This window comes from Pseudopodoces humilis, chromosome 5 (genome assembly GCF_049639895.1).
Source record: "Pseudopodoces humilis isolate 2021_Gansu_Grassland_sample_001 chromosome 5, ASM4963989v1, whole genome shotgun sequence".
Lineage (NCBI taxonomy): Eukaryota > Metazoa > Chordata > Aves > Passeriformes > Paridae > Pseudopodoces > Pseudopodoces humilis.
Genome location: NC_142204.1, coordinates 699,061 through 720,528, shown reverse-complemented (window position 1 = coordinate 720,528; position 21,468 = coordinate 699,061). Strand labels below are relative to the sequence as shown.

General features: G+C 37.7%; 1 protein-coding gene across 10 annotated transcripts in view; it reads right to left on the bottom strand.

Annotated features, from left to right (window-relative positions):
* The window catches only part of ERC1 (ELKS/RAB6-interacting/CAST family member 1), a 274,756-nt gene that overhangs the window by 192,017 nt on the left and 61,271 nt on the right, over window positions 1-21,468 (bottom strand). For 7 of the 10 annotated variants that reach the window (XM_014259338.2, XM_088054896.1, XM_088054899.1 and 4 more), the window contains exons 4-7: window positions 10,184-10,258; window positions 8,029-8,184; window positions 6,096-6,179; window positions 2,909-3,076 (exon numbers count right to left, since the gene is read on the bottom strand). In XM_014259338.2, coding sequence (XP_014114813.1) covers window positions 2,909-3,076; window positions 6,096-6,179; window positions 8,029-8,184; window positions 10,184-10,258 — 483 coding nt within the window. The remainder of the gene's footprint in view (window positions 1-2,908; window positions 3,077-6,095; window positions 6,180-8,028; window positions 8,185-10,183; window positions 10,259-21,468) is intronic. The other 3 variants (XM_088054900.1, XM_088054901.1, XM_088054904.1) reach the window with 1 other exon arrangement.

Below are 21,468 nucleotides of genomic sequence, written 5' to 3'. Positions count from 1 at the left end.
CATTCCTTCCTCATTCCCAAAGAAAAACCTTGCATGGAAAGATATCCCTCCCTTTAAAAAAACCCAAATCATCCCAGGATGATGGGATGACACTGAGATGACATGACTGAGATGACAAACATCTCAACAGTCTGTTCTCAGTTTTCAACCCTATACTAAAGAGGATCACCTGTGAACACAGAAAAAAGTAACTCTGTGGTAATTTAATTGTTGAGCTTTCTGACAAGAACTCCAACAGAGGTGAAAGAGATGAGAGTATCTTTCCAAAAGTATAAATAATGTCCTGGAAGGAGGAATCCAGCTTGGTTTTGTGGTGCTACGTGAGAACTTCATTTGAAAGCAGCCAATGAAGAACAAATGTTCTCAATGATTATTTAGTAATACTATTAGTTAGAGAGTGGAATAATTTTCTGTATTCAAGTACTCTGGCCTTTAGGTAAAATAAAATCAAGGTGTTCTGAATAACTGTCAGGAGTATCTATCAGTGGTCTATAACCATGTCTCCTTGGTTTTAAATACTCTGTTCAATTCTGGACATTTTAATTGAATAAATATGTTTATCTACCACACCAGCTGAAATTATCACCCTCTACTGAAGTCTTTTAGCTTATTAATAACATAAATTTGTTCAAGAAATTAATTTCTTATGCCTGCAAAAGTACTACTATTTATTACTCAGAAGTAAGAAACATGTTTTTAGCTTTGCAGGTTTGTCACAGTACTGCATATTTAACATATTTATATTCTTTTCAGTCACTGCAATGGACCAAAGCCTGCATTTTAGCTTTGAAAATGTTTATTTACCTCACACCTCCTTTCAATGATATTCTGAAATTTAAATATTTCTTTTAAATAGACATGTACTAACCTAGAGCACATTCCTGAACTAGCAAAAAGGAATGAACAAATTTAACAGGAGGTTTGTGACTGTAAACTGGAACACCTTCCCAGTTATACCCACAATCTCTGCTTCTAATTATTATTATTATTATTATTATTATTATTATTATTATTATTATTATTATTATTATTATTATCATCATCATCATTATTATCATTATTATTATTATCATCATTATAATTAATAACAATATGTAATAATATAATATGTATTACATGTATTATTATATGTTATTATATAATATAATATATTATAATAATAATAGCAATTGTAATTGTAATATTAATTGTAATTGTAATATTTATTGTAATATTAATATATCCTTATTCTGAGAATAATCAGAAAAGCCATCCTGGAACATCAGAAAATATTTACTGTGTAACTTCATTACTGCAGGTCAACAAGGCCATGGGCACCCACAGATTTACCAATTTTGGCAAAGGAAAGCTAAATTAGGGTAAAAACCTCAGAGCAATTCTCTCATGCTGTTGTAAAAAGGATCCTTGTACCAGTGTCAGCCACAAGTTTCCTGCACACCTTTTCACAGCTCCTTTGCCTTTGAATCCTTCAGCTGCAACAACACAAAGTTCCTGATGCATCACTGCCATCTTTTGGACTTCCACTAACACTACAATTTTCCTGCTTGCTCTTCAAGAACGTCCAGAAGCAACACATTTGTGCTACATTTATTATCTCTTTGATATATTGATATATATATATATATATAGTGATTTGTTCAGGTATACACCTGGGTACACATAATAATACCCATTAAACATAATGTTTATTAATTAATAAATATTTTAATTTATTATAAGTAGTTCCTAATAATCTAATATAATCTATAATAATATATATACTTATAGGATTGTAAATAATTTAAGATTTATTATTAATATATTATATTAATGTAATTTGATATATAGTATTAAATAGATATGATATATGATATGTGATGTGATATGTGATACAGTATATATGATATAGGATATATATAATATATAATGTAATACAGAATAATATATATTATATATTTTATATATTATATATAATATAAATGATATATGATATATATAATATATAATGTAATACAGAATAATATATATTATATTATATATTTTATATATTATATATAATATAAATGATATATGATATATATAATATAATGTAATACAGAATAATATATATTATATATTATATATATTATATATAATATATATTATATATATTATATATGATATATAATATATAATGTAATACAGAATAATATTTATGATATATTATATATATATAATATGAAATCTTTAAAATCTTATACAATATTATAATATATTAAGCATTTGTCATCAAAACATAGTTTCAAAAATATTCTTCCTTTACCTTGGAATATATAATAATATATAATATATATAAAAATATATATTTTATATATCAAAAATTATATATAGTAATAAATTATATATAACAAATATCATTCATATATACATATACATATACATATATATATACACACACACACACACACACACACATATATATATATATATATATATAGAATAAACCACCAAAGTCCATATTTTAGGTGTAAGCACAGGCCCACAAGAAGAGTATCTTCCTTTTTCTTCTCTCCTCTAGCTACAGGGTGACTGCAAATCACTGCCCCAGCTCAGCCCCTGCAGCTCCTAATTGAGCCAGGCACTTCTGCACGTTCTCAAATATTCTCAATGGTTATTTAGCAATATTACTAATTAGAGAGTGGATTAATTTTCTGTATTCAAGTATTTTGGCCTTTATATAAAATAAAATCAAGGTGTTCTGAATAAGTGTTGAGAGTATCTATCAGTGGTGTATAACCATGTGTTGTTGGTTTTAAACACTCTGTTCAATGCTCCCAGGAGCAACCAAGCTCCCAAGCGCTCTGAAGGGGACTGCACAACCTCAGAGCAGGAGAAATAATGGGGTTTCTCTCTCTGTGTGCACCCAGCAGGTGCAGAATGCCCACGTCACCTCTGTCTGCAGGATGGCAGCTCTCTGCTCCTTCGCTGTCAGGGACTCCTTGAGCACCTCGATGTGCTGCTTGCTGTCAGAGAACTGGTTGGTCAGGGTCTCCAGCTTGGTCTGCAGCGCCAGCAGCTCCGTGTCCTTGCGGGACAGCTCCTGCTTCACCTGCCCAATCTGAAACACAGGGACACAGGCAAAGGGACACAGCTCACACCTGCCCAATCTGAAACACACAGGGACACAGGCAAAGGGACACACAGCTCACACCTGCCCAATCTGAAACACAGGGACACAGGCAAAGGGACACACAGCTCACACCTGCCCAATCTGAAACACACAGGGACACAGGCAAAGGGACACAGCTCACACCTGCCCAATCTGAAACACACAGGGACACAGGCAAAGGGACACAGCTCACACCTGCCCAATCTGAAACACAGGGACACAGGCAAAGGGACACAGCTCACACCTGCCCAATCTGAAACACAGGGACACAGGCAAAGGGACACAGCTCACACCTGCCCAATCTGAAACACAGGGACACAGGCAAAGGGACACAGCTCACACCTGCCCAATCTGAAACACAGGGACACAGGCAAAGGGACACAGCTCACACCTGCCCAATCTGAAACACAGGGACACAGGCAAAGGGACACAGCTCACACCTGCCCAATCTGAAACACACAGGGACACAGGCAAAGGGACACAGCTCACACCTGCCCAATCTGAAACACACAGGGACACAGGCAAAGGGACACAGCTCACACCTGCCCTGCAAAAACTGCTACAAACACTCACAGGTATCACCAAACAGTCTGGTGCTTGGAAATTATCCCACAGCCTGCACTCATCTTGAGTGGCAAAAGTTTGTGTCATCAGCAAAGAATAGCAGGAAAAAGAGAGGGGAGCACTGTCATCAATTTGTCAAGGGATAAATTTGTCAATTTTTATCAGTGGCAATCTGTTGTTATTGATCCTCCAGAGGACTGACCAAAGCCACATAGCAGGGATAAGTTTTTAATGAAGATGGAGCAGAACTGAAATGATAAAGCACCCCTAGCCTGTGACATCAGAGCAGGTGAGACACCTGCAGGTCTCTCAGCAGCACAGTGTTTGCTTTGAAATTATAAAAATAGTGTTTTAAAAATGGGATGGAAGTATAAAAAACAATCAGCAAGCTTCCCTCCAGCTCCTCACCTATCAATCCAGCACTTAGAGAGGATGAAAGGCACCTTTACTTTGCCCACTGTTCACAAAACCAGCATTTTATTCTATGAAACTTTATAGTTTGGGGAAGCTTCTAAAAGCAGATTCAAATATTCATCAAAACAACATGAAAACTCTTGGTGGAACTGCATTTTGTTGAGAGCGTTTCCCCCAACTTAATTTGGTTGATTAAATCAGTAGGGAAATGCAAATTTATTTTAACAAATGCACACTGGATTATTATTTTTTAAAAAAAACAGATAGTAAAAAATGGGAAAATGAAGCAATGATATTAGCTAAAATCTTAATTGAAGTGCAATCATCACTCAGGACAATTTTTATTACATCTGAGAAAAAAAAAATAATAAAAGAAGACAGGGAAGACTAAATGTAGTTTTAAGTCCAAGTTTGTAACCAACTTTCTGGTTTGCTCCCTATCTCCCAGAATAGCAATATTTTACTGCTACATATTACATTACATGGATGTATTTTTAAAAACTAAAGTTTTCCCTCTCTTAACTTGAACAATTCTGTTTGTGACATAAAAAAAAACCCCTTAGCCCCAAAATACATTGCCCAGTGCTTCAAAACAGAAATTAAAGATTAAAAAATAATCCAAGTCACTGTTCATGTTTGGAAACCTGGCACATGAACAAAATAATAGCATAATTTATAATTAATTTTTAAAGGTTTTGATGAGAATAAATGCACACACTTGTAGAAATAACTGAGAAAAAAAGTTTGGGGAAATGCAGTTTTATATTGACAACACTGTTTCAATAATGGGCAATTAAAAGAAGAAAACTCTTTACCAAAGAGTATTAAAATAGTAAAATAATAAAATATGTGATGAAGGACTCCTGTGTTCCAGTGTGAAACAAGAATGGGAAAGAAGGAGGACATGCATCTCAAAAAACCTCTGAAACTCATTTTATTAAATGGAACAATGAGAATTGTTGGTTTATAAGAATTTGTGGAACTGCTCAACAGTTTATTTTTCACTCAATTCAAACCTGCTAGGTTCTTTTTGTGCCATATTTTACGAAAAGCAAATACGCACAGAGGATGATTCTGACGATATTTCAATTCCAATTCAGCACCAAGGTGTTGATGTCAGCAGCACAATTTCTGCTGTCAGCCAGCAGCTGCACAAAACTGCCAGCCACAGGACAACTGCTGGGAGGAGCTGAATTATTTATCTTTTCTGGGGTATCTAAACAAAAAAATCCTTCAAAAATCTCAGCTGACACAAACTTTTTCAATTAGCAGGTAGCCCAAATAAGAGTAAAACTTTCTCAAAAGGACAGATTGCTTCTGGGCTCATCTCAGACATGATAAAATCATGATGTCACCCTGAGATTCTTGTCTCTAGACAAGATTCTTGTCTCCCATTCCAGAGCTGCAAGCCCACGTGTGCCAAAGCTCTTTAGTAAGAACACACCATCCACACTTGCAGAGAATCAAGACAGCATCAAGTGCTCACATCTCCTCTGTTGATGAGAAACCCTGTTCAGCAGTCTTTGGAGTGAAACTCTGACTTCAGAGCACAGGAATAACCTAAATTCATGCTGCTAAAATCGAGCAATCAGTTTTAAAAGCGTTCAGCATCCAGCTTTCTTTATCTTTTGCGAAAAAAGGTTCAACACAAGTTTTCAAATTAGTTTTTTTTTACTAGGAAAAGCAAATCTCTTTGAAAGTCTGTCCCCCAAAATGGGTGCTGAAAGCTTCTGAAAATCTGCTTCAGTAGAGAAGAGTAGGTTATTGCTCAAAGAGCTCATACCATTAAAAAACAGCAACAAAACAAATACAGATGTTCAGCTGGAGAGCGATGTTATTTGTGGACACCAAAGTGAACAAAAGGCTGAGCAGGCTGTTAGTTCTACTTGTTACATCAAGTCAGGAGGAAGGCAAGAGAAGAAAGGCAGAGGAGCTAGCAAGGCCCAGTGCATGGCCACTGCACACAAAAGAGAGATCTTACTGCAGAGACCTCGGTCTGGAGACCAGCCACTCTCTTTTTCAGGTCCTCCCCTTGAGCCTCTTTGGCATTTAGCTCTTCCTTCAGTTGCTCTACCTGTCACGACATTGTTATGTTTTAAATATTTATTATCTGTCAGCTTCTGGCCAGCCTGTTTCAGCCCAAGTAACTGGGAGTGCCAAAGAACTGAGGGATCAACACTGGTCACTCATTTTCTCCTCCGTTCTTCGTTAAGTCTTCTGAAAAGTTTAATGTCTGTGGAATTTCCTACAGGCTGCCAGACGAGAATTTGGTTATGAAACAGAAGATAGATGTTATGGTTATGTTTGCATACATCAAACTTGTGGCACTCATCCCAAGGGTTTTGAAACTGCAGCTCACGAGGAAATGACGGCAGGAAAAAGGACATTCTTCAGCTTAAGAGAAATAATGTTAATTGTCAAGCCACAGATTACTTCTGCAATTCAAGGCTGAAAAAAGAAATGGTGCGCAATTGCAGAACAAGGCAGGACAGCAGACGTCAGGGCTGGAGATGGCCGTGAGTCATGAGCAAACAGACAGCAAAAAGGAACAGATTGTCTGCAGGAGGCAGAAGAGACAGAAAGGGAGGAGCTGAACAGATCTATAGCTCCACAGAGGGAGAGGACAAGGGGAAACTGAAGGATGCTGACAGTGGAAGGAGGAAAGATGGAAGGAATTAGATGTTGCTCTGATCTGCTGCCCCATTCCATGTGGGCAGGGCACCCTTCAGCTCCCAGAAGCAGCAGAGAGGGACAAAGAGCAGCAGTGAGAGCAGGTGCAGTTATCCCCAGGTGTTCCAGGGGGAAGGAACACACACTTGCTCTGGGGCAAGGCGTGCTGCTTTCTGCAGACACCTCACCCAGCCTCTGCTGCCCACCAATGATCACAAGCAGGACAAATGCAGTGGCTTACAGCTGCTCAGCACCTAGCAGAGCAATTTTCCACCTCTGTTCCAGGGTTTGGATACTGCTTGCAGGGAGTACACATAAGCTAATCAAGAAAGGCAGGACTGTTCACAATATACTTAAATTTACTGTACAAGAGGGCCTGAACCTTCACTAAAGGATGTCAGGACCTGCTAGAAGACTGAGAAACAAAGAATGGATTGACTTTTGCCTGTAGACAATTCAATTGCCAATGTCTGTCTTTACACCTGAGGACCTCTCACTGCTGTATTGTCAATACAATATTGACACTGTATGATATGAAATGAAATGAAATTAAAATGAAATTAATGTCAGCACCACCACTGTCATAGACTCTTCTCTGATGCTGACTCCACTCCTGGAAAGAGAGTGTGATGGAAAGCCATTATTGTGACAGGCCACACTCTTTCCAGCTTTTATAGCATGAAAGGAGACAAGCAGCTACACAACAGCAGCTGCAGAAAGAAATATCCTTTCTTCAGCAAACTACCTTTGGAAAGACTTTAGACCAAATAAAACCTGAACCAATAATGGATTAGCAATGGTCTAAAAATGAGAGGAGGGAGGGAAAGGGAAAGGGAAAGGGAAAGGGAAAGGGAAAGGGAAAGGGAAAGGGAAAGGGAAAGGGAAAGGGAAAGGGAAAGGGAAAGGAAAAGGAAAAGGAAAAGGAAAAGGAAAAGGAAAAGGAAAAGGAAAAGGAAAAGGAAAAGGAAAAGGAAAAGGAAAAGGAAAAGGAAAAGGAAAAGGAATCAGGTGTGACAATGAAAGGAGAATTTGGGCCACTGATCCTACTGAAACACCATTACAATATTTTCAAATAGGAATTTAAGATTATATCTTTAAGTTATTTTAGTGGCTTCAGGGCAGGTATTGAACCAGTTCTGTTTCCCAGCACTTGACTGGGAGCCAGCCCACACCTCCTAACGAAAGCATGAACATTTCTGTCCTCTGTCCACTCAGCTCAGGGTAACATGGGGCTGTCATTTGTTTTCTCATACCTTATTTTTCATGAATTTGGAATGGCTTCGGTACACCTCCATTTGCTTCATTTCCTCCTCACGTTCCTCTGTGCTCAGGGCTCCGTTTGACTTCAGCATCTGAATCTCCTCCTCCAAATCCCGGAGGCCACGCTCCATGGAAGAAATTTTTGAATCCTCAAAATGATTAGAGGAGACAGGTAAAGACACACAGTTAAATGATTTGTTAATCATTTAATCAATTTGCTCATTTGGAGCAAAACAAAAGGAAATACATGTCCAATAAATTACCTGCCCTTGAAATTTACTTAGGAAGTTCTTAGAGAAATCAGCATCCAATTCTTTACATATGAGTGCTCAGATACTCAGTTTTTAATTCATGGATTTCTACCTTCCAAGGAAAGCAAGAGTTTAGTACTGAAAGAAAACATGGTTCAGGGCAGGAACACCATGTAGGATGAGTAAATAAAGGAACATGAGGAAATGTTGTCTTTTCAAAGAGAAATTTAATTCTCATTGAAAGGACAGCAAAATGTGAGTGCAAGAATGGCAAGAAATTGGGTTTGTGCCACTATTTCACTTAAGTGGGGTCACAAATGAGGAACAGCAAAACACCAAAAGCAAGGAAAATGTGTAACAATCTATTTTTGATTGCATAAAGGAGTAAAGGATTCTGGCTCATATGTACAACGTACAAAACATTTCAGAGGGTTAAAAATAACCATCTGGAAAAACAAAGAAGTCAATCCATCATTATCCTCATACTTCTACAGGATGATCAGAGGTATTCATTCAGTGCACCTGGTTTGCTGTTTCTTTAGAAGCCTTTTGTGTTAGGGAGAGCAAGAACAGATTCACACAGCACACAGAGCTTCACACATCCTCATGAGCATGGATCTGGATTTAGGAACCATAATTTCTTAAAGCAGTCTATTTTTTCTTATTTCATTTTCCCCAAAATATTTAGTCTTTCCTGAAAGACAGATCTGATTTGAAGATATACTGCAGATTTTTATAAACAAAACCCTTCTCTTTCTTTGTCTGATAAGCAAAGCACAGCTGAACAAAAATACATGATTTTTACATATATAGTTTTTTTATTTATGAAATTCAGGCTTTTTCAAAGCATCATTAAGAAGATCTAATTGGATCTTCATAATGTTTGATACTTAAGTTTATCAATTTTAAAGTAGATAAAAAATTCTAGGTAGTAAGGTGAAATGATACTCTGAAATTGCCAGCAGTATTTAGTTCCATACCCACATCATTTCCCAGAAATGCCTCTGTGTTCCTCTCTTGATAAGGAATTGTAAAGACACTTAATGTTACCAGATGATCAATTAGTTTGCATTACTATGGACCACAAAGCTGACTAATAAAAGAGGGACAGCAAATGAAAGCTTCAGAGTAGAAGGATGGGATGTAAATAAGGAAAACACTGATACAGAATGGAAAAAGTTGCGGGAGCAAAAAAGGAAAGAATACAAAATAAAAAGGAGGGATACAAAGTGGAAAAGAACAGCTTGCAAAGCCAGTTTTCCATTTTTCAACTCTACTTATCCAACCCCTGTCTGATGTACTTTATGAGCAATACAAGATGAAATATGATTGCACAAAGCTGTGTAAACCACACACTTGATTGTGGCTCCTGAGCTCTTGGCCAGTTGCCATCAGTCCATTAAATACTTAAGCTAATGGTTTAAGAATTCAATCACAAATTCATCAGAAAAACTAGCTTTATGATGCCATACAGATGTATTTCTAGCTATATGAAGACCCATTTTTTAAGTGGGTGTTGAGTTTGCTAACTTCGTTGCTACACAGAATGCAAAGCAGCATTTCAAATGTTGGTAACATGAAAAGAACCCACATCATAAAACCCCACAAATCACCCCTATTAATCTATCATTCCCATTCTTGGAATATAATGAACTTTTGGTTAACTTTAAGAAATCTGGATCTGCTGCTGCAGGCAGACAGAAGACAAGTTTCTACTGTGTCTGTCTCTTCAGTGATCAACAGCAACAAATAAAATAATAAGAGATAATAGAACAGAATAAAAATATACTTCTTTTAAATTATAAGACTGACAGAAGCATATGGTACTTGGTAGAGCCACCTTTCCCAAGAAAAGCCATTTTCCAAACCCTCCTGCTGCCCATGCAGGGTGATTTACCTTCATCTCAATAACAGTTTGGAGAGCCTTTGTCTTGGCCGTGTCGGGAGCGTTCTCGAAGCGACGGTGGATTTCCTGGGCCAGCAGAAATGAAAGCAAGAGTCAGACTAATGGCAGTGTCCCAGCACAAACATAATTACTAGAAGCTTCTCTTTCTAATACAGAGCATAAGTCAATGCTGCTTTCTGATGTTGCCAGCTCACACATTCTATCACTTCTGGTATCGCACAAAGGATTGCCAAGAGCTCATTCAGCAGAATCCCAGCCTCAGTTACAGAGGCACAGCACAAGCTGCAACCTCTGACAACCCTCTTACTCAAAATAAACTTGAAATGGGAGCTGGGTCTGCTACAAAGCTCTGTCACCTGCCTGCTGAAGTGCTCTGAACTCTGGATTGTTCTCATGGAAGATGTACACAGAATGCACTGCACCTGAGGCTTTCTGAGAACACCAACACCAGGGCTTCTATTCCAACATTTACACGGTGCAGCTGCTGTTAATTCTCTTCTTCCAGCATTTTTTACCCCAGAGTGGCAACATTTAACCAGAGAGGATGAAAATCTTGCTCGAGGCTCTTGGCCTTGAGCCCAGCTGAAAATACAGGACTGAAATACAGGATCCAGACAGGAGGTCCATGTGCTATTTCTGTTGATGTAAATTCAAACTGCTTGCTAAGGAATAAAATTACAGAAAGCTGAAACAACTTGCTCTGTCATATACAGCTGGGGTTTCAAGCCAGCATGTGTAAAAAGAGGAGAAACAATGACACAAACTATTTAAACACTCTTTGTTTTCGAGCAGTATTGTCCCTACAGCACACTGTAATGTCAACTGCAGGAGTGTGAGTTCTGATAGTTAATTCTGTTAATTTTATATGCCAGCAATATACTTTGGTGCTCTTAGAGCACAAACTGTGATGCCAACAATGGATTGTGTTACATGCCCACACACACAGTTTATCCATCCACTCCCCTCAATCACCTGAAAGACAAATCCCAAGAACAATCCACAAATTTGTATTTCCAACAGACATGGTGAAGAGCTAAAATTCTGTATGGCTGTCACCCATGTAACTAGCTCCACATGTTTAATTATTTGAATGAAAAAGGCAGAGCTGCACAGTGCTTTTCAAAAACACTGAAAACACTATGTGCAAAATTGTGAAGCTCTTACACAGCTCTGGAGTGAGCAAGACTGAAATGTGCTGTGTGACAGGACAAGGGCCACAGGAATCTTGCAGAAGTCTGGCATAAAACCATCTGCATAAATTGATGCCCATGAATGGTAGTAATAAAATCCAACAGAAGGTTTCTCTGGTTTTATATATTGTATTTTGTATTTTCTGAGAAGCTGTTTTTACAAGTGTGTTTGCAGTGTAATCACTGAAATAAAAAAAAAAATAAATCCTCCTGAAAAAAATAAACCTGAAAACCCCTCTAAATATATTTATTTCTCCTAGAGTCAAGAGAATACTTGACAGCCTCTGCACAAATATTATTGGCACCATACAGACCAGAGTGGAGCAACGGCATTATTATTCTACTTACCTGTACCTACATTCCCAAAATGGATTTACTCAAAGAAATTAAAACTTGTGAGCTTTTAGCAATCAAGAAAACAAAGGAAGTCAAAAATGAACATGCCATACATATGTTTTGGCCACTGTATTATTTTTATTTGTCAGGTAATTTCCACTGCTGCAGAGCCATTGTTTCTGACCTGAGAATAGAAAATCAGCTGCTGCTGTGGAAATGGGATGGGTGGAATAGGTAGCAGGAGAAGTGCATGTCTGTAGTGTCTGCTTCCACCATTGCTCAGTGTTTTCACCAAGGAGAAAATTCTTCTGAGCTGCCTCTTGAGCAACGCCTGCACCTCCTCTGTCTGGAGCAAAGGAAATGTCCTACTTCTACCGCCTCAAGTCATTCCACTCTCATTTGGATGACACAACCTGCTGAAAAATAACACCTCCCAGCTCCTGACTGCACAGGAAGGGCTTTATCCTGGCACCATGCCCTGTGATCCTGGAGAGCCTGGGAAAGAAAAGCTCCGGAGCACAGAGGGAAGAGCGGCTGCAGAAGGAGAGCAGAGCACAGATCCCCCTCTGAACTCTGAAATCCAGGCTGCATCCCTGCTTCCCGTGGCAGAATGGAAAAATACTGACATTTCTGATCTGGAAACACATCCCAGAGATGGGTGAAAATTAAGATTTGAACCTGTAAAATGGGATTTTGTGCAATGGTTAAAAACATAGGGCCACACACAAATGTCAGGATCAGAAAACCAGAATGCCAGTCCTTCATTCCTTGCAAGTTATCCATTCTGATAAAGTAACACAGGACTTTTCCTTTACATCCACAGAATAAGAACTTTCTTATGGAACTGCTATTGTTTCCTAACAGGTTAGTAAAATTTAGCATCTTTGAGTGCCAATTCAATTATTATAACAAGGGGTGGCTCATATAAATCTCTTTTATGTTTTTATTGCTTTCATATGTTCAATGACTCCTTCATTTAAAAGTGACAGAAAGGAGGAAAAACAAAATTATGGTGCAGATGGATTCCAACTCCAAAGTACATTCACAGGCAACAGAATTCCAAAATTAATTCCAAATTCCAAAAAAAATCTTTAAGATCCAGGAACTAGAAAGTGAAGGCTAGAACTAGTCAGAAGTTCTAAACGAGGTGGGCACCTTCTCCAGAGTTGGGGTTTATATTTCATCTTAATTTTTAATTAAGAATATCTATCTTCCTTTCCCAGAAAATCTACCCCAGAAGCAGATGTGAGCTGAAGGTGTGTGATTATCACATCTGCAGGGCAGCACAGTGCCCCTGTGAGGAGCAGTACTCTGATTTTCTGCCAACACAGAACAGCTGATCAAACACACTGGGAACACTGCACATGTAAGGAATAGCTGTGATAAAGTCATTTTAACACACCACAAATAGTTACAAACTCCATGGGTGTTTTGTGATAATAATTCAAAATTAGAGAATTTCGTTTAGAACTGAAGGATTCCTCAATACTGAGCACTGCAGATTATAAACATGTACATAAAAATGAGGGCTGAATTTAGTCCAAACCTTTTCTTCCCTCACACCCTGGCCATATCATTCATTGTTATTCCCTCAGCTGCTCCTGGGTCTGATTGTGCACAGGATTTAGAACAAAAGTGAAGGTGCACTCTGAAGCAATAATGTTTTTATACATTAAAAAACACAGGCTCAGAAATACAGCAACTTGGCTCTCAGCAGCCACAAGACCAGCACTAATATTATTCTATTTATAATAGAACAAATAATTTCTGTATTATATATTATATAATTTATTTATAATATTATTAATATAAAAATAATAAAAAGAAAATAAATAAATGTCAAACTGCCACAATATCTTTGAGTAATCAATTATGATGTCCTGGGTTGGATCTCTGCATCATTCATTTTGACTAAAAACTGGTTTTATTCTCCAACCTTATCCTCCAGGCCTTACTAGATGAATGTTTTATCTTTGTACTTCAAGTTCAGTCTCTCAGATGGCTTTTCTGCCTGCCTAGATTTTAGCAACCTGGTTCCAATTAATTACAGTGAAATGCAAATGTTACAACCAAAGGAAAATTTCAGGAGGCTCCATCAGCTCAGGAGGATCCATCAGCTCAGTATTAATGATAATTGTTAATTAAAAACCATATTTAGTAGCTGTAGAAGATAGAATAGATTTTTACTTGTGCAGAAGGACAAATCACACCTGACTAACCTGATTTTCTTCTACCTCAGTTAGAAGAAAAGAGGTTGTGGAATCCCCACGGCTTGAAATTGCTGGTTTGAGCAGAAGGTTGCATGAAATAACCTGTGGGAGAGCCCTTTAATCTGCATGACTCATTTATATAAATATCTTCACTACCTGCTGCCAGAAGGTGACTGGATAGTATCACAATTGTTTGGTTTCAGGGTTTTTTTATTCATTGTTTTCAAAAACTATTCCATACCAGTAATTTTAACTTCTGTTTCAGCAAGATGTAAAAATGAACTGAAAAAAAAAGAACATATAAGAATCCTGTAGAATTTATTTCATTGCAATTAGAGATTTTGCTACTAAAATGATAGAATTATACAAGTCTGGAAGCAGTAATCGTGGCAGTTCCTTCAGAAATGATTTCTGCATTTTTCCACTTGTCATTTCCTGCATCTGCAAACCCAATCAAGATAATTCCCTGCAAAAAGCAAAGTGTTTTTCATAAAGAGCATGACTTGGAGAGATGTGCTGGCAGTTGCACACACTCTGAGGATGGAGGGTACCAGTTGCTTTGAAGCTGACTTACCCCTGGCTAAAGAAAGTCATCTCTGATTTGCAATTGTATTAATCCATTGAGACGATTATTTCTAAATCCAATTAAAACCTCAGATATTAGGACACTTAAGTTTGTTAACAAAGGAGCCACCAAAAGTGAAAATTTAAGCTCAGCTTCCTGCTCATCTCAGTATTTCAATCAGCAGGAAACAAAAGCAAAATCCCCCAAAACTCTGGCATTAGAGTAAAAGCAAGGTAAGGTGAGAACTAATTCAAGCCATTCAATTAGCTGTAAGCAGCAAGACATTGTGCTGAAATCTGAACACAGAAGAGTGAATTCAAAAGCTGAAGAAAAGTGAATTAAAAATTAAAATCTTAATCTTGTAGAACTTCATTTACATATGTGCTATTAATATTTTTTTTTTCCTCTTTCCCCTTATTTAAGGTGCAAAAACACTCATTTAGTACTCAAACTAGCTTCCAGCTTGGTCATGGAATTTTTAGGATTTTTTTTTTTTTTTCCTTCCACTACAAAGTTTCACATTTTGGAAAAAAACTTCCCCAAATCTCATTTCTGCAGCAGAGGAGTGCAGGATGATGTGACCATCTCCAAGGAAAGCATACATAAGATGTAATTTGTAAACAAAGCAAATCATGGAACAGGCACTGACAAAGAAAATCTTCCAATAAAACAGAACATCAAAAGACATTGAAGTTAAAGCATTTTAAACCTCTAATCAGATTTATGCTTTGTTTCACACATAAAATCCTATCTGAAGGGTATGGGAGTGCTAAAATGAAATAGTAAGAAATTTTCCTGCATGCTGAAGACCAGCCCATTCACACAGAAAAAAAACTGTTTAGAAATAAGCACAGGAATTAAATAATTTACCCCCCATGCTAGAAAAAGTGTATGAAGAAACCTACTGAAATTTTATTAATTATTTCACTTTGATGAGACCATAATATATACAGAATAATATAATATATAATTTATAATACAGATAAAACATCCTGACAGACGACTGGACTTCTGATTTTTTTCCATTTGCTTCATACCCACACATTATTTAACTACCATATAAAAATCAGAAATTTGCCATGATAGAATAAGGTGTTTCAGATTTTTTATGTTGTCTGGAAAACCAGAAAATTAATACATTATTTTCCAACCTAATTTTTCAACTCTTGGAAGAATTATGAAGCTACCAACCTCTGTACTGAGGAAAGGTGAAAATAATTTCATATATGTTTGAACATTTTTAACTGTCATTCTTTCCTAAGGTGACATATAGAATATTCCAAACTAAAATGGTATTTAAAAAAAATTAAATGCATAAAAAGTATATTATGAATGCTTTCAAGTTGCAATAGCCCATTTTCTCAAATTTTGACCTACAAAACCTCTGCATGCTTTAAAACTACCTGCAGACCACACAAGCAATTCTAATAAAGACATAATTATTTAAATTATCTTGATTTGAATCACTTCTCCCTTTGCTTCTAAAAGGTCAAAAGCATGAAGCAGCGATAAAAAAGCAGAAACTTCATTTTTTACTTCATCAGAAAGACATCCCCTGGTATGATGGTAGTGAGAGTTCCAGTTACTGAACCCATCCGGTCCTGCAAAACAAAACTTCTCTCTTGAAGCATCTTATTTATGTTGCAAAATACTGGCACGGGACAAAAGTGTTCTTTGAGTTAACTCTAATTGCTCCAATTAAAATTTCTAAATCCTCCTCCAAGCCTGGAGCAGAAAAGGGTGAGAATTTGAACACACCCATGGAATAAGAATTTGTTTGCAAAACTTGTCGTGGCTCGTTAAAACGGGGTGAGAGAAGGGAGCCAAGCTGTGTGCACGGACACACGGACACAGCACGTCCTTCCATCCATCCCCAGCAGCTCCTGCTGCTGCTCCCTGGCCACCAGCTGGGTGGAGAGGACAAGGCCACCCCAGAGAACCTGGTGCACATCACAAACAGAGCTTGGAGGGGATGCTTTGGAGTCTGAGACTCAGAGTGTGTGTCTTTAGCTCTGATACCTGGCTCTGACACCCAGGAAAATTAAATTTATGGGCATCCCAGAGAAGCTGGTGCAGCTCCCAAACAACACTTGGAGGGGATGCTTTGGAGTCTGAGACTCAGAGTGTGTGTCTTTAGCTCTGATACCTGGCTCTGACACCCAGGAAAATGAAATTTATGGGCATGTTTTCATGGTGTTAGAAGATTCAGGGTGTTGTCTCTTTTCCTTCTTTCTTCTTCATCTTCCTCTTCAAGTTTTTAAGTAGCAGTAGGTGATTGGATAGAGAATGCCACAGTGCAACACACAGATGGCGACTCACCAGGTCATTAAGAAAAATAATTTACCTGTCTATTGTTAATTGGATAAGAATGAGTATAAACATAAAAGAACTGCGTGGTTTGGGGCTATTTTGTGCCTTTTGAGGCAAAGTCAACCAAAGCTATGGTGAGTTGAACTTGAGCAGAAAGCTCTGGGGAAGACCTGCCAAGTCTTTTGATAATATATTAATATAATATATAATATAATAATATAATATATAATAATATAATATATAATAATATATAATAATATATAATAATATATAATAATATATAATAAAATATAATATAATATAATATAATATAATATAATATTATATTATATTATATTATATTATATTATATTATATAATATTATATTATATTATATTATAATATATTATAATATATAATATAATATCATATATTGTATAATGTATAATATCATATAATATAATATAAAATAATATAATACAATATAATAGCATTATAATATAATATAATGTAATAATATATAATATAATATATAGTAAATAGAATATTTTATATAATATATTAATATATATAATTTTATATATATATATATATACATAAAATATAATATATATATTAATAAACACAAGAAACAAGAAGCTAAGGAGTCTTTGGAGAATCCTTCCTGAAACAGAACTGAGATAAGAGAAATTCCCCATGAGGGAATATCCCAAGGGGCTCAGCCCTGAGGAGATGAAAATCACCTCCAACAACATGGACACACCACATCCCTCCATCCTCAGCAGCTCCCTGCTGCTCCCTGGCCACCAGATGGGTGGAGAGGGTAAATCCATCCCAGAAAGGAAAAGAAATAGTGCTCAGAATGTACTCAGAAAGGAAAGAAATAATAGCTTTTTCTGCCACAGCCCCTTTCCTTGAGCTCATTGTGAATGAGTGTCCTCATGAACCACCCGTTTTACACACAAAACCTCCCTTTATTTGTTAAGCTCTCCATCCCTGACTCCTTCATTCAGTTTTGTACTCGGCTGGAATAAAAACCCCTCTTGTTTCAATGGGTCCAATTATCAATAAATAAATAATAAATAAATAAATAAATAAATAAATAAAAATTAAAGTCTAAACTGTAATTTACTACCAAACAGTTTCTGGACACAAAAGTATAAAGCTCCTGTCAGTTCTTCCCTCATCCCACACTACTGTAACATGCAAGCCTGGACTCTAGAAGTGCTTTCTGAATTAAAAAAACCTTCAGGATAAACAGCCTTCTTTCTGTTTCCAAAGAAATGATTGTGGTCAGCTGTCGGTGTTGGACATGAAATAAGTCACACAGACACAGCTCAAGGTATGATGAAGGAAAGAGAGAAGTTCATTTCTTCTCTCACAATTTATAGGTTTCTGACCGTGGCCAGGGAATGGATTGCCAGGATAACACCTTCCCAACCACACTGGTGAGAGATGTCCATCACAAGATGTGTATCAGAAAGAATGTACACATATCTATGTTTACAGTTACTGTCTTTAGAAACTCAAGTTCCAAAAGCTGAGTTTTCAGGGTGACAGTCAGCCATCTGTACCGAGATCCCTGCTGGACTGTCCTTACAAATGTCAGCCTGCCCACAGCTCTCCCGGTGTCTGGAACAGCAGCTATGGATGCAGCCACATCCCCTTCTGCCACAGGCTGCTCTGATATTTGGGTTATTGATCCGTGTAGCTGAGAAAAACCCATTTCTAATCCCACTTTGGGGAGCAGGGAGGCTCAGCAAGCCCAGTTACCTCTGCAGCCCACCACTGCTAACTCTGCACCAGGTCTGGAACAAAGGGCACAGCTAATGCAGCCTGGGAGCTATTCTGGAAGCTGGACTCCAGCTGCTGGGTTTCATCAAGTGTTTCTTCCTGGTATTAAAATAATTTTGTTGCTGAAAGTTAAGTCTAGAATACCAACCACCATAATTGTCACTAAGACTGAAGAAGGGGTATTAATAATTAAAATAGCAGCCATCTTTTGCTAAGCTAGGAAGCTTAAGCTTGTTTTCCAGGGTAGAGGAATGTGATGCAGCCACACTGCAATCTGCTGAAGTCAGGGAATTCTGATGTTCAACGAGACATTTAAGTTCTAATTAGTTGTGTTAATGAGAGAATCTCCTCTGTATCAGTTGCTGGATACATCCTATGCTGGATATAGGAACTTCCCCATGGACTTACATGAATAATTTCTTGAGATCCTCAGAAGTCAGGACAATTGGGAACAGCCCAAGAGAGTCAAATTGCTTATGGAGATACCTCTCAGAAGCTGCAGGAGAATCCATTTTATAATCTGGATTTGGGAGACTGAGGCAGTGCCCTGGGAGGTGATCAAAAATAAGTGATGTCTTTTATATGAGGAACAATTAAGCAGCACTGGAGTTTTCAGCCTAGAAAAAGGGATAACGTGGAATGGATATAACAGCCTAAAACTGTGTGAGTGGCACACAGTTATTATCTCATCAGAACCACAACTCTGACCTCTCTTAGAACTTATTTTCCTTAGGAAATTCGTGCATTTTTTAGTACAATAATGGCAACAGGAAAAGCTGAAGAAATCTATTAATTCATATTTAATTTTCAAGGTCATACTGCCGGCCACTGTAACTGCACTGTCTGCCTGCAAAACTCTCCGATGACCTTGAGTATCAACATCACACTTTAAATCACATTTTTAGGTTTCAAAGTTGGAAAACTGAGGGATACCTTTTTGGCTCAAGATGTAGATTTTTAGTATTATTTCCAGCAAACTTCCTATCAGAAATCTAACACCCTTGCAGAGTCAGAAGCAGTACTAGTGGGTTCTGACATCTCAGAACTTCTTCTGCTAAGTTGGTCAAGACTGCTATTAAAATTTTTTGAAGTGTTAGGACATGAAATAGAAAGTGACCTCCCAAGCTCTTGTGAATCCCTTTGAGATATTAATGCTTCCTTTAGCAGCAATATTTAGAGAAGAGTTCAGCGTGTCTGTATTTAGAGAAGAGTTTAGCATGCCTTTCCAGATACTGGGAATGCTAGATATAGAACCATCAAGAAAGTAGATCCATTCCTTCAAGGCAGCTCAAAAATTCCACCATTGGTTTCTGGGGTAGCAAAGGGTTAAAATAACCTGCAGCTATGGAAATACATGAGAACGTGAGAGAAGGTCAGCTGAGGAGGGTGATGCAGACACACCTAACAGGTGCCACACCTTAGAGACAACATCCCAGTGTGAAACATGGACAGCAGCTCTGAACCACATCCTGCAGAGCTCAGGCAGTCAGATGCAATCAGCTGCAAGTTCCTCTGATTTTCTCCAGCATGCCAGAGCCCCAGGCATGAGACCTGAGTGTGATGCAGGTAAGTCTGAGCTCACTCGGCTCAGCCTCACTCAGAGCTCAAGGACAAGACATGGGGACAAACAAAACCATTCCTGTTGTCACCCAGCTCCTGAAGGAGACAACGTAGAACCTCATTTCTGAGGGTGCTCAGCTTCCTGGCTGGATCCCACATCATAGCCATGGTTTGAGCTACAAATACATTATACTCGGCTTACACTTCTCAATGAATATGGGTAAGCAGCAAGGAGTAATTGACTTTAGAACATTTGATAAATTGCATTTGCACTTTCAAGTCAGTAGGTCATCCCTACCTCCTCCAGGAAGTCTTTTACCATAAAGGCTAGGATTGAAATGACAGATGATTTCCAAATCCACATGAATGAAACAAGAATTCCTATCTCACAACATCTACTCATCAGCAGCAGGAAAAAACGCCTTTTTCACGTTCCTGAAAAATTGCACATCTCCTGCCAGCTTCTCATTTATGTTGCTGGACTTAGAGCAGAAACAAATGGAAGCCATTTGAGGCTCTTCCTGAAATAGTTACAAGAATTGGAACAGAATTATTATTGGTTGCTAAATAAAGGAAAAAACTGTAGTGCAGAAACTCTGGAATCATATTATGTTCACTCCAGACACTCAAGAGATTACTGCTCTAAAAAAATAAATCTGGCCTAAATCTGGCTCAGAAATGCAATGGGCTCCAGCTTTCTTATATAAATGCTTACAAGAGCACAAGCACCATGCCTCAGGCCCTGGAAAACATATCAATAAGAGGTATTAAGATGTATTTATGTGCTGCATACACTCATCTCAAAAAACTCTTCCAGGCCTTGCTTTCCTGACTTCTTAGGGAGGGGTCTTAAATCTTGTGTACACATAGAGCTTTCCTAAAAAATGCTGAAGCATGAGATGGACACCAGTGTGCAGAACAGATCATTAGATTCAAACCCGTGGTACACATACATGGACAGCCATCAGTTCATGCCTTCAGCTGACAGATGTAAAATAATCTTCACACAGGATCTTGGCAGGAGTGAATCCATCTATGCACATATTTATCTGTGCATCTACACAATCCATGCTCAACTACCAGCCTTTTAGAACTTAATATTCAATTACTTTAGGAGGCTGGCTGACAAGAGGAAAATGCATTTAATAATATCAAAAAATGTAAGGACACTGGCTACACAATAACTCATTTTCTTTCTTTTCCTTCCTATGTAGAATACAAAATATTTGTATTCTACATAGACTACACTGTTATAATTAGGTTAAAATGATTAATAGTGAAGAATGCCTGCCATTGTGCTCTTTTCAGGTACAATACAGACATGACAATAG